This window comes from Phoca vitulina, unplaced genomic scaffold, assembly GCF_004348235.1.
Source record: "Phoca vitulina isolate PV1807 unplaced genomic scaffold, GSC_HSeal_1.0 scaffold32, whole genome shotgun sequence".
NCBI classification, from domain to species: domain Eukaryota; kingdom Metazoa; phylum Chordata; class Mammalia; order Carnivora; family Phocidae; genus Phoca; species Phoca vitulina.
Genome location: NW_022589735.1, coordinates 5665079 through 5680276, shown reverse-complemented (window position 1 = coordinate 5680276; position 15198 = coordinate 5665079). Strand labels below are relative to the sequence as shown.

The window sequence follows — 15198 nt, the reverse complement described above, 5'->3', positions numbered from 1 at the left end:
CAGGACCCAAGAGCTGCTGACAGTGATTAAACTCAAAAAGCGCTTGAGGGCACCTAACAGGCCCAGCTGGGTGCGGGGGGTTGGGGGGAAGGCACAGAAGATGCAGACCCTGTCCCCAGGGAGCTGGTCCTTGGGTAGCAGGATGCAGGTGCTACACAGGGAACTGTCTGTTATGGGAGGTACGGCTAGCTTTGCCACTGAGGAGCTCTGTGACTGTTCGTCCCTGAGGCTTGTGGAGCCTGAAGCTGGCCTCCCTGGGATCGAAGCCTTGATAGTCCCAGAACGGGGTGGGCAGGAGTTGGGATCCAACTGTCCATTTCGTTTGTAGGCCCTGGTGACAAATTAGTACATCCCTAGATGAGAGAATAGGGCCTCTTTGCAGTTTCCACAGGGGCCCTTCACCATGCTCAGCGTCTTGCCCTTGGGGACAGGGCCTGGGAGAAAAAGGTGATCCTTGTGAATGGGCAGTCTCTGTCACCACTGGGGTGTCCCCCAGACCCAGGGTCCATGAAAGTTCCTATATAAGTTCCCCCCTAGAAAAGGCAGCAAGTGAAGAGTGAGGATGCAGCTTATTGGCTTGACCTGTTGCTTTTAAAAAAACGGGAGCCTTCTATCCTGGGTGCAGGCATGGGGGGCCAGAATGTGTTGGGGTGCAAAACCACAGGATAAAGAGGATGCCTACCTGGAGGAGCACAGGTGCTATCCAGATGTTTGAAATAACATATTTTATATAAAAGCAGTGATGGCATATGTTGTAGGAAAAGGCAAAATGCCGACAAGCTTGAGAGATAAAATACGAGAAATCCAGAAAGGTTTTATGCTTGCCCTGTGGTTTCAAGCCATGTTTCTAGCCAACAGTGCCGCTGCTGCCCCGTGGGGTGGGTGGGCGGTGAGGGGGAGCCCTTTCACTGGGCCAAGCGCCTGCTTTCTTAGACTCCCGCTGCCTTCCTTTGGGGTGGGGGGCAGAATCCGCTTCCAGTATAGTTAGAAGCATTGCTGTTCCTGCCAGCTGGAAAGTCCTCCTGGCCTCTGGGGCTTGTCTTGCAAAAGAAATGTGTGTAATAAATTCTTTTAAAGAGCAGGAAGTGCTGTTATCCTTGTGAAAGAGAAAGAGGGTGTGTGTTTGAGAGACAGAGGGAGAAGTCCGACCAAATTAGCCTAGTGGTAGCTTGAATGGGGCTGGGCAGAGGGTGGCTATGTTCAGAGACCTTCTCTGGTGTTTTATGACTAATGTAAGTTTGCTCTTGGCTGAGATTCTCTTTTTTTTTTTTTTTTTTTCTTTTTAAGATTTATTTATTTATTTGAGAGAGAGAGCCGGCAGGGGTGGGTGGAGGGGAGAGGAGAGAAAGAGAGAATCCCAAGCAGGCTCCGTGTTGAGCAGAGCCCAACACAGGGCTCGATCTCATGACCATAAGATCAGGACCTGAGGTGAAACCAGTAGTCGGAGCCTTAGCTGACTGTGCCACCCTGGCACCCCTGGCTGAGATACTCTTTATCAGGTTCTAGCCCAGAAGAGATGTTTTTGTTTTTGTTTTAAGATTTTATTTATTTATTTGAGAGAGAGAGTGAGTGAGAGAGAGTACGAGAGGGAGGAGGGTCAGAGGAAGAAGCAGACTGCCACTGAGGGGGGAGCCCGACGTGGGGCTTGATCCCAGGACCCTGGGATCATGACCTGAGCCGAAGGCAGACGCTTAACCAACTGAGCCACCCAGGTGACCTTCCTCCCCCAGCAGAGATTTCTTAAAAGAAGAAATACCTGGCTGTTTCCCAGGCAATAATGTTGCAGTGGTTGAAATATAGTGCAGACCTCAAATAAGTGGTTTACTTCTTTGAGTCTCAGTTTCTCTATCTGTAAAATGGGGATAATACGGATTAGGTGGGGTTATATGTATATATACATGTATATTATATATATTTAAAGCATTTAGCATAGCACCTGACTTAACAGGACAATTACTTCTCAAAATTAGCTTGTTGTTCCTAATGAGATTGAAGTGCTCAGAAAAACAATTGTAATTTAAAATGAGATATTCGGTAGCAGTTCCATTTGGCAGACCCCCAAACATCCTCAGGGGGATTCGGAGCAAGATGCCAGTCTTAGCTTTATGTTGGGACTCCTAGTGTGGACAGAGGTCAAGGAGAGGCTGTCTTGGCCAAAGCTGTTTTCATTGACTTTGGGACCCTGACCAAGACCAATTCCTAAAGTCCACCTGGAAGAATCTTTGGGGCCAGCCTCCTGCCTCTACTCTCCCTACTAGGCAGGACAGGAAGTTTCAGAGTTTAGTCCTACTTCAGACAAATCCTGGGGCTCATTCATTGATTTGCTGAGCACCTGCTGCATGCTAGGCACGGTGCCACAAACAGGTCCAGTGATAAACAGGACACGTGTAGGCTCCGCTTCTCCTCAGCTGAATTACTGGAGGAGATGGACATCCAACAAATAATTACACAAATAATCCTATTTTGTAATTATGATAAGCGGTGGAGCCTTTCCTTAAGTAATTAAACTTCCTCTTGGTGTCTCTTGGTCTGAAATATGCTGTGATACAATAATTCACGCTTGAGAAAAGGAAGCAGAGACCAAGGTCCCAGGATGAGATGTTCAGGTGACATCCACAAATCTCGTGATCACGTATGAGAACTCGGTGCATGGCCCAGGGAAAGTTGCCTGTGGTCATTAGCTTTGCTTTTGGAGGTCATGTCAGACTCCGGTGATAGTTTCTGGCAGAGCCTGTTTTGGGTTGTTCCTGGGGAAATAGGTGTGGAAAACCAGACAGACTGTTCTGTGATTGTCATCTTCAGTCTCGGGAAGAGGAACTGAAGGTCAGGGCTATGCGTGTGTCCCTACGTCTGCACAGAGCAGCGTCGTCAGCTCCTTCCGGAGCTGCACTGGCTTCCCGTCACTCAGATCGGTTATTACATCTGAGTTTTAGACCTTTAAACATTCTCCATACTGTTTGAAGAAGCTACAATTAACATCTCCCAAGCAGCTCAGCAGAACTTGGTTGCTAGGCAGCAGACCTTTAAAGACAATTTGTCATTTTCTGCCATAAGAGAGAAAAAATAGTAAACATTCACGTTTTTAGAAAATTACTTGTTTTCCAACTTCCAACTTTTCTAGCCATGGTAAGGCCTCTGGTTCATCAGTGTCCGTTTTATTCTTTATTTAGTTTTCATAAATAATTCAGAGGCGTTTAGGAGAATAATTGAGCCTTTTTCAAGCTTAACCTCTGGCAGTTTAAAACAAAAAGGATGTTTGGGTGACAATTGGGTTGCCATATTTGTGGACAGGTTTTATATAAATGTACAGAGGCTCCTTTGGAAGGTACAGAGTACCCAGCTGTATGTAGCCTTGGGCAGCAACCCAGGAAGGTGGCAGATCCGTGGAAGACTCTTGAGCCATTCAGCCTTTGTTTAGCGCCTCCCAAGTGCTAGGCCCCATGCGCACTGTAGGGCTCCAGCCTGTGGCCCAGCCGGACCTCACTGAGCTTACCTCCTCCTTGTGGTGGCTACGTGGTAAGAAACCAGGCGATTCCAATACAGGGGCGGTGGGAGGTCAGAGGAAGCCCAGAACCCAGCCTGGGATCAGGGAAGGTTTCCCAGAGCAGATGTGGACGGGACCAAGCCCTCCAAGATAAAACAGGCCGGCACCACTTTGGCAAGAGAGAAGAGCATCCCAGCAGGGTGCTCCTCTGTGCCAAGGGTCGAAAGTGCTCCACAGACTGATGTGTATCTGTGTGGCCACAGGGGCTGGCAGGCCCTGCAGCCCAGCCTGAGGGAAGATGGTGGAAAGCCACCGAAGGGCTTGAAATTTGCAAAGGCCACCATCAGATTTGCATACTCCAGCCTTTGGGGAAGTTAATGTGATTTGGCTTCAGTACGGGCATTGAGCACGTGGCCAAAAGGGGCAGGCAGGTTGTGGGGGAGAGCTGGTTGGCTCCAGAGTTTGTGGCCTGGGATCTTTTGCCACTTTCAACATGTAGGACCTGGTGTAGGCTATTTAACTAATAACCTTAGGTTAGAGTCCCAGAATAGGGATGATGGCAGCATCGGCCTCAGAGAGGTGGTGTAGGGACTAATACTAAATCAATTCAAGAACATCCCTTAGACTGGTACTGGATACACGGTGCTCTTTAAGTGTTGGCTGCTACCATCATGATAGTGCTCCCCTTCCTGCATTTCCATCAGTCCCCTGCCCAAAAGGGCCACCTGTGTCCAGTCTTCCACCTGCTCCCTGAGTGACCTAGGATGAAACACACACCTCTCTTGGGGCTAGACTCTTTCCCCTCTCTCTCCCTCCCTCCCTCCTTCCCTCTTTCCCTCCCTCTCCCCCTCTCTTCTTCTCCTCCTCTCTCTCCTTCCTTCCCTCCCTCTCTCCGTCTCCTTCCTAAATCTTTCTGATCCACTTGAGCCTGGGATCCCTTCCTTCCTGCTGGGTTCTCAGTGCCATGCCTGTTCCGAACTCAGGGCCACCTCTCCCCTGCTGGTGGGGCTTGACATTGTGGTCTCTCAGACTCCAGCTTGGGTAGTGCACTGGTCCTTAGGCTTCGAGCCCTGCAGACCAGAGGCTGCATGTTGCTCTAGTTAGGTCCCTGTGTTTGGGGAGCTCTACGTATATCCTCGAGGTACCTCACCTTGTTGATGGGGGTTCAGAAAAGCACTGTGGAGGAGCCAGCTGGGGGCCTCCGACTCCTTGGGTAATTTCCCAGAGAAGCCCTTTCATTCATTCATTCACTCTTTCAGTCACTATTTTCTGAGCACCTACTATGTGGCAGTGGTCATGCCAGGCACTGAGAACGTAGCAGACAACAGAATTGCTGTAGGGGGGTGGGGGGAGATGGCAAAAAAAAATAGCAACAGGTGGACACCAGTTAATTGTTGGGGTGTAAGTGCTGGGAAGCGAGGGAGGAAGACAGAGTGGAAAGGGCCTTTGTGGGACACTTGGCACTCCCTGAGTCAGGGTGATCGGGATAGCTCAGGATGAGGGAATAGCAATCACTTTCAGACTTAACTGTGCATCTCTGGAGGGGCACTTAGTGACGGTAGTGAAGGGGTGATTTCCGGGGCAAGATGATGGGTTGTCCCAGGTGGGAGGCTTCCCGTGGCATCAGAGGGACAGAGCTTTGGTCTGGACCCCACTTGGTTTACTGGGATCAAGAGAACTTGGAGGCCCTGATGAGTCCACTGTGGGTTCAGTTCACCCCACCAGGTCCCGTCTCAGCTCCAGAAGGAAATAACCAAGTCCCAGTCCTGCTGGGCTCCGCAGGGGCATCGGCTAGGAAAGGCCCAAGCCAGGAGAGGGAGACTTGGGAAGAACAGCACAGAAGCACCCACTGCCTGAGTTCATGTTCTTGTATCAGCCGTCTTAACCGCTTGTTAATAACATATGCAAATTATCGGGGCTGTGAAATCTTCACCGCATTTCATCTTCTGCTTAATTAGCATTTAATCGTAATCTCATTTTAATTTTTTCACACTGGCACCCTAATTAAATGTTAGGGTGTTAGTCTTAACAATTAAATTATATTGGCAAATAGAGTCTTCAGGAAACTTGAACTTTTCCAAGCTGGGGCCCTGTCTAGCCAGATGCAAATGTTAATTAGATTTCTGGAAGATGCTGCCTTGAGTCCCTTAGTGCACCCATTTCAGTTGTTTCCTCATTGTTGTGGCCCTCGATTCAAATGAGACATACACAGCCAGTGAGTTGGGCCCCTGGCAGGCAGAGGTTAGCACTGACCGGGTTGGTCATGGGCCTCTGGAAGGCCAGTGAAGCTGGTTTTTCTGGGGAGGGAGAGATTTGTTGGAGTTTGGTCTGAGGCCTGCAGTGCTCTTGGAAGTGGTTTCTCAACTTGTGATTCTCGTTTGATAATCACTGGGAAAGTGGGTGCCTAAACAAGTCACGTAGTAATCTGGAGCTGCTACCAAGACCTGCAGCAGCCCTTTGTGGGAGGCCACAGTGAGGTCAGGCAACGGGGAGGGAGGGGCATTGCCGGTGTTGGCCGGGCTTGCAGATTGCTCCGGGGTGGGAAGACGGAGGGGGTCGATGGGGACAGACAGAACATTGAGTTGAGCCGTTGCCCAGAAGAAAACCAGAGCATGAGGGTGCACACATTCATGGCCTGGCTCTGAGAAGATTTGGATGGGTTTGACTGAGAAAAAAAATGCAGCCCTATCCTCCTCTTACTCTCTCACACACAGAAGACGGCCCTGTGTTGCCCCGGCTGAGGAGGGGACACGGTATCCTTGTTCTTAAGGGACGCTGGGGACCCTGACCCATGGGAAGCTGTCTGTAAGCTGCGCTGGGGCCTGGCCTCTCCCTCAGCTGTTTACATAAGGTCCTGGCCTTTCCTTTGCCTAGGTTGGTGGCCTGCCCTCCTTCGCACCTCCCCTCGAGCAGGAACGTAATTCTAAACCTGTGGAAATGCCCCGAGCAGTCAGTCCCTTAATGGCAGTAATGCCTTCACAGAAGCCTTTCTACAGTCTAGTTTTTCCCCTTTTTCCCCTTCCCTCTGAGGTCCACTACCATCCGTCGTTCAAGCTCTGTCCTTTAACAGATCAGAACACAGGTGAATTCAGTTCAACACATTTACCCAACATCTCCTGTGTGCAGAGCCCTGTGCTGAGTTCAGAGAAGATGTGTCATTGTCATGATTTCCTTTGTTTCGGCTTCTTACTCCTAAGTAAGTGGGCAGAAAGCCCACTCAAGTTGCCTTTGCATCTTCCTGCCCTGGCTGTGGAGCAGACCACCCTGAGGCACTCTTTCCTCTCCTACTCCTGACAGGTTTTCCGGACAGACTTGATCACAGCCATGAAGATCCCAGACTCCTGCCAGCTCAGCCCGGATGACTACTACATCCTGGCGGACCCATGGCGACAGGAATGGGAGAAGGGCGTGCAGGTGCCCGCGGGGGCAGAGGCTATTCCAGAGCCTGTGGTGAGGTAAGCCAGGAGGCCCTAAACAGGGGAGGCCGGGGCAAGGGACCTTTGTAGCCTCTCTCTATTCCGTCTTAGATTCTTTGGTCCCATCAACCACTGAAAAATTCCAGAAATACTGGCAGTTTACCTTTGAGGCTGAGGGCCTGGGCTTGGGCTCAGCTCTAGAGCCAGATGGCTTGGGTTCAAATTGCCACTCCCATTCACTGGGACCTTGGGCCAGAAATGTAATCTCCCTGGGCCTCGGTTTCCTTGTCTGTGAAATGAGAGTGGTAACAATACCACCTACTTCGTATGGTGGTCGAGATGACAAGGGCAGTGACACATGGGAGACACTTGGCACAGGGCCTGGCACGCACCAGCGCTCGGTAGAAACTGGCCATGGATTAGCTTGACGTCAATCCAAATTGCATCCCATGAGCAGATCTTATCAGGGAAATCTCCAGGCTTCTAAACAGTCTCTAAGACAGGAATAAGCCATGCTGTTGACTTCTTAAACCTTTTTAAGGAGTTCTGAGTGGGAGGCAGTTGAATGCTGGCACACAGCAGATGCTCGGGAAGCAGTGGTTGTGACCACCCTCAGGAGGGTTCCCTGCCAGGGGTCAGGGCTGGGTCAGGGTGCATCCTCTCTAGGCTTTGTAGCCTTCTGGTCTTGTGGATTGGAGAGACCCCTGGTGCATCTTGGCCATGGCCCTTGCCTCCAGTGACAGAGCTCAGCCAAGTGCTTCTTTCTGCACCCTGGGAAACCTCTAAATCTTGTCTCTGGGCTGAGGGACGTGATGTCCTGGCCTCCCTGGCCCACCAGCACACTTGGCCTTGGCAGCCCCGTGGCTCTCGGTTAGGCGCATTTTGACCAGGTCTGGGGCAAAGATTGCAGCCTTCATCACCCTTGACATTGGCACCGTTGCTTGCTGGCAGCCACACCTGTGAGTGGCTCACAGACCCCCAGTGCCCAGCTGGTGCCAGGCCTGTGCCGGGCATGGGATTACAGAGGCAAATCAGACTCTGAACCCTGCTTAGGTGTTCTGTGAGGATTGGGTGCTGGGCAGGGCTCATCTTGTGGCTCCGGAGGGCTGAGTGCCTGCCAGCTCTTGGTGTCAGGCCCTCTGAGGATCAGGGGAGCTCTAGGGTTCTCTGGAAGGGAGAATATGTGGGGTTTGCAGAGGGAATGTATTCTCTAAACATGGATTAAGCTCCTAGCCAATTTCACACCTTCATCTAGGCAGACTAAAGAACTATTACTAACCTATTTGAGCCAGGTTTCTCCTCTGTAAAACGGGGCTAATAACAGTAGCTGCCCAATGGTGTAGTGGGGATTAAATGCGAATACACATGGCAAGGGCCCAGGGCAGCGAAGGGGCGGGACAGGCCAGCAGCTGGGCAGAGAGGTGAGTCCTGATGAGGCTTGACCCAGCTGTCTGTCCTCTCTCCTTGATGTCAATGTCAGGTGGTTCCGGAAACATCCAATGGCCTGGGTAATTAATTGCAGATGCTTCCACACCAGTAGCGTGGCTTCTGTCTGCCGGCGCAGTGCTTTATCTGTTGACATCAAGAGGAGAGCACGCGTTTAGACAGCTCTGGCTCAATGAGGTGCATTCCCCGCATATGCACGGCTGCTCTAAGCTGACAGGAGCCAGGCATTCCTGGCCTGTCCGTGCTCTCTGGAGAGGACAGACTAGAGGCAGGGAGGGCTTGGAGAAGGCTCCCCTGTCTCCCTCCAGCCCAGTCCCTCCATCTCTCTGGGCACCTCCCACTGCAAGCCAGTGCACCAGCCAGCCCGGTCAGAATTGTTACAGCAGCTCTTCCTGAGAATTTGCTGGGCTGAGCCTGTTAACGTTCATCTTCTCATTTAATTAGCATACCGGCCCTAGAAGTACATCTTACTGTCCTGATATGATAGATGAGGAAGCTGGGAAATTCTGGGGAATTCCCTGCATGACCGCCAGGGCCTAGGGGGCTGGGCCAGGAAGTCCCAAGCCACGAGAACAAGCCCGGGTTGCCCCTGTGAGGCCCAGAGAGAGCCCGTGCCCCGATCACACTGACGCCCTCCCCCCCCCCGCCACCCCAGCCCCCTCCGCCTCCCCCTTTTCCTCCAGTCTTCCCTGGCCCGTGGGCACATCTGCCCACCTCATGGTCTGAAATTTATCTGGGTAATGAGAACCTGTCTCACCCCCTGATTGTGCATTGAGTAATGGTCTATGCTGCTCCCTCTCTGTGTGGCCAAAAGACTCAACCCAGGGCAAAACCAACCTCTGGTGTAGGTGTCATCTTTTGGAGTAGAGACCCTCCCCCAGGTCCCAGCCGAGCCATCCACTTCCTCCAGCTGACCTCTGTCCTGCTGGCTACAGTTGAGACAGAGTCCTTGGCCTAGGGTCAGGTCAGCCCACGCCTGGTAGGATAGCTTCCGCCAGAGCCAGAGCCAGAAGAGGCATCACGGATGAAGATGAGGGTCCCAGGAAGCACAGGAAATGCCTTTTCTGGTGTGAGCCCCTGAACCCTAGAGTCTCTGAGAAAGAAAGGAACGTGACCTTGGCCCAAGAGGTCTGGCCAGGGGGCAGCTGAGTGACCACACAGGTGTAGGCAGTGAGGCCGGTAGGCGGTGGGACAGAGCTTATATCCAGAACCTGACTGAGCCTACGCTGGGAGCACAAACAAAGCGGAGTCAAGACAAAATTAATCTATGTTTTTAAAAGAATGTGTTAATTCCAATAAGACCCTCAGGGGATTTTGTAGGACTAAGAGTATCAGTACTGCATCCATTTGGAATGACCTGTTTTACAGGAGGATGGAGGGAGTCACACCATTTGTCCTTACCTGAGGTCTTCCTTGATCTGGGCCTCCCACGTGGCACCAAGCACTTTCCCTCACTCCTTGCGCCCTTCAACCTCCCTCTGACCCTCCCCTCCTGGTCTGGAGGCCATTTTTGCCTCCCTGTCTCCTCCATCCTTCCTGCCCCTCTGGCTGACACGCGGGTCCGCCCTGGAGCCCGGTAGTCCTCCCATAGCTCAGCCATGTCTCTGGGCCACCCTGCCTTCCCCTCCCCAGTCTGCGCTGAGTCACAACCCCCGGCAGCCCTGCCTTTGACCCCAGGAGGCCTCTCGGGCAAGTGAGGGGCCTCTCAGGCCTGGCAGGACTGGCCAGATGGAAGCCAGGCTCCGCAGCAATAACCATGGCAACCGGTGGGGGGTGGGAAAAGCTGGCATCGGGAACGGGCATCGGGAACTCAGGGGCAGCACACAGCTGAGCCAAGAGGGGAAACTGCCCTCCCAAGGCAAAAAGCCCTCCTATTCCATTTCTGAAGGAGCAGAGTGAGACCCAGAGGACTTAAAATAAGCACTCGGACACCTACAATGCTTACTGTGTGCCGCGCACTGCTGTCAGAGTTTACACGTATTTGTCCATTTAACCCTTACCAGCCTAGAAGGCAAGTACTATTATCGCTAGCTTGTTTTTTTGAATGAGGTCTCAGGGCACAGAGAAGTTAAGCAGCTTGCTTAGATCGCACAATGAGAGGTAGATCAGGGGGCAGGTGCCTGGCTGGCTCATTCGGTAGAGTATGTGACTCTTGATCTTGCGGTCACGAGTTCGAGCCCCATGTTGGGGGTAGAGTTTACTTAAAAAGAAAATAGTGGATCAGGACTTTGAGTCCACATTTTGCAGCCAGGACCCTTCCGAGCTGCCCCAGGGAGAGCCGTGGCCCAAGGGAGGGCTGAGCTGGAGTATGATCCTAGGGCTGTAGTAGGCATGTACGTCTTTATATCCAAGGTAGGAGGTCTCCATCTTGCACTGAGGGTGGGGGCAGCACGGTGAGAGACCTGACTGCTCAGGTTACATTGTATCTGGAGGGAATGATAAGGTGTGTAGGAGACACTATGTCCTCTGGGGAGGGAGACCACAGAGAATGTGGAAAGGGCCACCCTGGGCTGCAACACTGTACCCAGGTAAGACCCCTTCTCACTCCCCACCTTGCGGGGACATGGGGACAATTCCTGGCATCCCCCTGGCCTTGAGGGGAATGCTGAAGGACCTGAAGCCTTGCTGACTCTATCCCACCTGTCCCAAAGTGGCTTGCACTGAGCATTGCCCAGGAGAGCACGTGGACTGCCTCTGATAGAGCCCCAGGCAGGGCAGATCTGGATCCTGGAGCGTTAGCTAAGCCCAGATGCCCTCATGGGAGGACCAGTAGAGGTGTGCTCTCGGCAGGATGGATGTTTATGGGATGTGTAAGACAATGGGTCAGCACCCACTCCCAACCCACATTCTGCCGTTTGGTCTCCTCTCCCATAGTCCTTTGAGTCTCTGCAGGGTGGGCAGGCAGGACGAGGTAGTGTAAGGTGGTGACCTCAAAGTCTCATACCTCATTTGCCCACCAGCTCCTCAGCTGAGCTGGCCAACTCACTGGTGGCCCCCAGACCCAGTGAAGGTGGCAGGCTGAGGGTCCCTCCCCTCATGATACCCTCTCTTGATTTCCTAGGATCCTCCCGCCGCTGGAAGGCCCCCCTACCCAGGTGTCCCCTAGCAGCTCTGAACTTGGCGAGGGCTCCCAGCCTGATTGGCCTGGGGGCAGCCGCTATGACCTGGACGAGATTGATGCCTACTGGCTGGAGCTCATCAACTCGGAGCTCAAGGAGATGGGTAGGTGACCTGCCAGGCTGAGAGTGGGATGGGGGCAGGCCAGGCAGGGTTTTCTTCCGAATGCCGGCATCCTCACCCTCAGAAGGGCAGTGGCTGCGACGGGGCTTTGGCACCACGTGGATATGAGAGAAAGTCCCTACTGCATTACTGATCAGAGAACTTCTTTGATGTCTCTGTGCCTCATGTTCTGTAGCTGTCAGGTGGGGGCAATAATGACCTGTCATTTGCAGAGTTCTTGAGGATATTATTAGTAAGCCTGAGTATCACGCGAAGAGTAAGTGAACACATAAGTGAAGTTAGGATGACAAATGGGGCGCCGGGTCAGTTAGCAGGGGCCTCCTGGCTGGAGCCCACCAACACGTCCTAGGAAGGTCCCCCCACCCCATACATGCAGCTCAGGCAGTGAATTCCCCATGCATACAGCTGCATCCCAGAGATCCTATCATGTTATCTGCATGTACACACGTATGTGGTCACAAGCAGGCCATCTAAAGTCAGAGCCCCGGGACCAGCCCCCAGGGGTCTGTGAGATTGAACGGTCCAGCCCATCCTGTTTCCAGATGATGGTGCTGAGGCCCATGACCGTGGGTGCATTTTCCCAGGTCACACAGCGGGTGAGTGGAGATCCCCCCCCCCCCCCCCCCACCTCCGCCATACACCTGTCCTGACAAGCCAGGCTCCTAACACCCTCCCCTGCTATCCTCACAGAGCGGCCCGAGCTAGACGAGCTGACGCTGGAGCGTGTGCTGGAGGAGCTAGAGACCCTGTGCCACCAGAATATGGTGCGGGCCATCGAGACTCAGGAGGGCTTGGGCATCGAGTATGATGAGGACGTCGTCTGTGATGTGTGTCGCTCTCCCGAGGGTGAAGATGGCAATGAGATGGTCTTCTGTGACAAATGCAACGTCTGCGTGCACCAGGTGGGCTGCCCCGCAGCCTCACCCCGCCCTCACCTGCTGCCCCGCCAGGCTGCTGCTGGCTGCTCGTCGTCCTGGCTGTAGGAAGGCCCCAGCCCTGCGGCCACAGGCCCCTGAGAAGCAGGGCAAGGGAGGAGGAAGGGAATGGAGCGAGTGCCCCAGGGCTCAGTGCTGTCCGCCAGAGTTGAGTAAATACCCCTTGGGTGGTCTTTCCATCCTTGTCCTGGGGGCCTCCCTCCGAGGCTCCCCGCTGAACACCCTGCCCCCCTGCTCCTCCTCCTCTCCGACCTGAACTTAGAAAGAGGCCGCACCATGCCGTGATGGAGAGCAAAGCCTGGAGCCAGGCTGCCTGATTTCAAATTGTGGCAGGGCACAATTTGAATAAGAATTACCCAATAAGAAACTGGGTAATTTCTTAACCTCTCTGGTCCTCTATTTCCTCAACTCTAAATAAAAATAAGTTGTTGGGAGGTTTCCCTTACTTCCTAGGAGTTCTTCGCTTAGAACAGTGTGTAGTACAGGCCGTAAGGATTTACCACTACTGATCTTATATACCAGGCGTGTTGCCTGACATGCCCCCCTCTTGATCTTGGGCCCCAAACCTCCCAGGTTTTGGGCATCGCTGGGCGTTGTTTACAGAAGACTTGACTGGAACCCAGTGGACCCACTCTAGCCCTGACTTTGAGCACACACACAACTTATTAGCCACTGCTGCTAGAATAGCTTCTGGGGAGCTCAGAGGCAGTGGACCCCTCGTTCATTCATATCCCTTATACCCAGTAGCTCGTAGGTCCATAAGCCTTAGGCATGACTAGGAGGAGCCTCCTTCACAAATCCCTGTGAAAAAAGGAAAACGCTCAGGGCCTTGTCCTCAAGCAGCATACAAACCCAGATTTGTGTCCAACTTCTGGACATGGACACTTCTGAAGTCCAGCACTTATTAGGAACCTCTGGCCAAAGTGACTTTCCTCCCAACAGAGGGCAGAGCTGAGCCCTCGCACAGAGGACTGGAGTCTTCGCCTTAGAATCCCTGTGGAGGCCTCCTTGCCAGAGCGTGCTCACACTGGGGCTCTGCAGCTCCTCGCTCGGGCTGGGGCCGGGGCTGTGTGCAGCTGAGTCCTGACCAGACGTCGACGGTACCCGCCCTGCTCTCTCCGCAGGCATGCTACGGGATCCTCAAGGTGCCCACGGGCAGCTGGCTGTGCCGGACATGTGCCCTGGGTGTCCAGCCAAAGTGCCTGCTCTGCCCCAAACGAGGAGGAGCCTTGAAGCCCACCAGAAGCGGGACCAAGTGGGTGCACGTCAGCTGCGCTCTGTGGATTCCTGAGGTGGGCAGATCAGGGCAGGGGGCGGCCCTGGGGAAGTGGGTCTCCATGGAGCTCAGAACTCAGGGAGCAGAGCACTGGGAAAGAAGGTGACAGGCCTCCATAAAAAGGGGTATCTCACGTGTGGCACCTAAGAAGAACTGGGGCAGCAACCCGCAGAGAGCTTTGCCTGTGGTCTTGGATAGAACTCAGGTGGTGGTTTACATGGGTAGGTGGGATTATGGGCCCCTGGGGGATCCAGGTGGTTAAGTCTGAGAGCTGAGCAGAAGTCAGGCAGCAGAGCAGAGGGGGAAGCATGCTGTGGGTCCTTCCAAATCCAGGCAGTGGTTCCAACCAACGTCAGGCTCCTTGCTTAAAACAAAAATAAGCCGCTGACCGAAAAGGAAATCAGGCAGTCAGGCAGAGAGCTAATTAGAAGTGGATGGTGGGTCTGCTACCATGGCTGTGGCTGGGATGGAGGGATTGGCCTGGGTCTGAGTCTAGGTGGAGGGGGACCATGGGTGACACACTAGGTCCACCGTGAGTTAGTGAGTCACCAGGGCGCTGGGCTCCTGGAAGGTCACCCTGTTCTATTTGAAATAGGAAATGCTGACGTTCACCAGAGTTTCTGCCCCAGGCCCGCTGTGTGCCCCAACTGGGAACGTGGCCCCCTCCGATGCTGCCTGTGCCTGCAAGCAAGCCAGGTGGCCCTGTCAGCAGGGGCCCCTCCCCTTCGTGGGCTTCCATTCTGAAGGTTCTTGCAGGGACCCCCATTGTAGGCTTCTGTGGTGATCATGGTTGCGTTGACAGTGGTTTCTTGCTCCCAGAGCAACCTCTTGAAAGCTGGGACTACCTCTGGGTCTTCCCTGGACTGGGCACCTCAGAGACAGAACCAGCAAAGACCCTGCCCCACCATGGGGGCCCTTTGGTTCAGGACCTCTGAACAGGAGCCCTTCTTCCATTTTCAGGCATGGGCAGTGGGGAGGCAGATGTATCCTCGGGCTGAGGGGGGGGCTGTGTGCCCAGGAGACTTAGGTATGGTTGTTGGCTCGTCCCCGTAGGAGGGACGGGCAGGGCTAAACAAAGGCACATCCCCACTGGCCAGGCAGGCCCTGGAGGAGAAGAGATGCTGCCTTGGGGCCTTTACTTGCTGCCCAGAAACATAAACTAAATAAACTCGTGTTCTAGTAAGAACTCCGAAGGTGCTAGTAACGAAGGGGTGAGGTATAGAAGACATGGGGATGCTGCATGTACTCATCTGTGTGTGCATCTGCATGCATACACACACCCACACACACACTGAAGCCTCGCTGCCTCAAGGCCCACACCACCACGACGTACGCACACACGCACACGCACACACACGTATGATCAGTTACATGGCCTGATGTACACTCTCATGCACAGTC

General features: G+C 53.5%; 1 protein-coding gene across 11 annotated transcripts in view; it reads left to right on the top strand.

The window, feature by feature from the left end:
- The window catches only part of JADE2 (jade family PHD finger 2), a 112003-nt gene that overhangs the window by 76487 nt on the left and 20318 nt on the right, over positions 1-15198 (top strand). For all 11 annotated transcript variants that reach the window (XM_032425142.1, XM_032425143.1, XM_032425148.1 and 8 more), the window contains 4 exons: positions 6782-6939; positions 11408-11568; positions 12277-12488; positions 13646-13813. In XM_032425142.1, coding sequence (XP_032281033.1) covers positions 6782-6939; positions 11408-11568; positions 12277-12488; positions 13646-13813 — 699 coding nt within the window. The remainder of the gene's footprint in view (positions 1-6781; positions 6940-11407; positions 11569-12276; positions 12489-13645; positions 13814-15198) is intronic.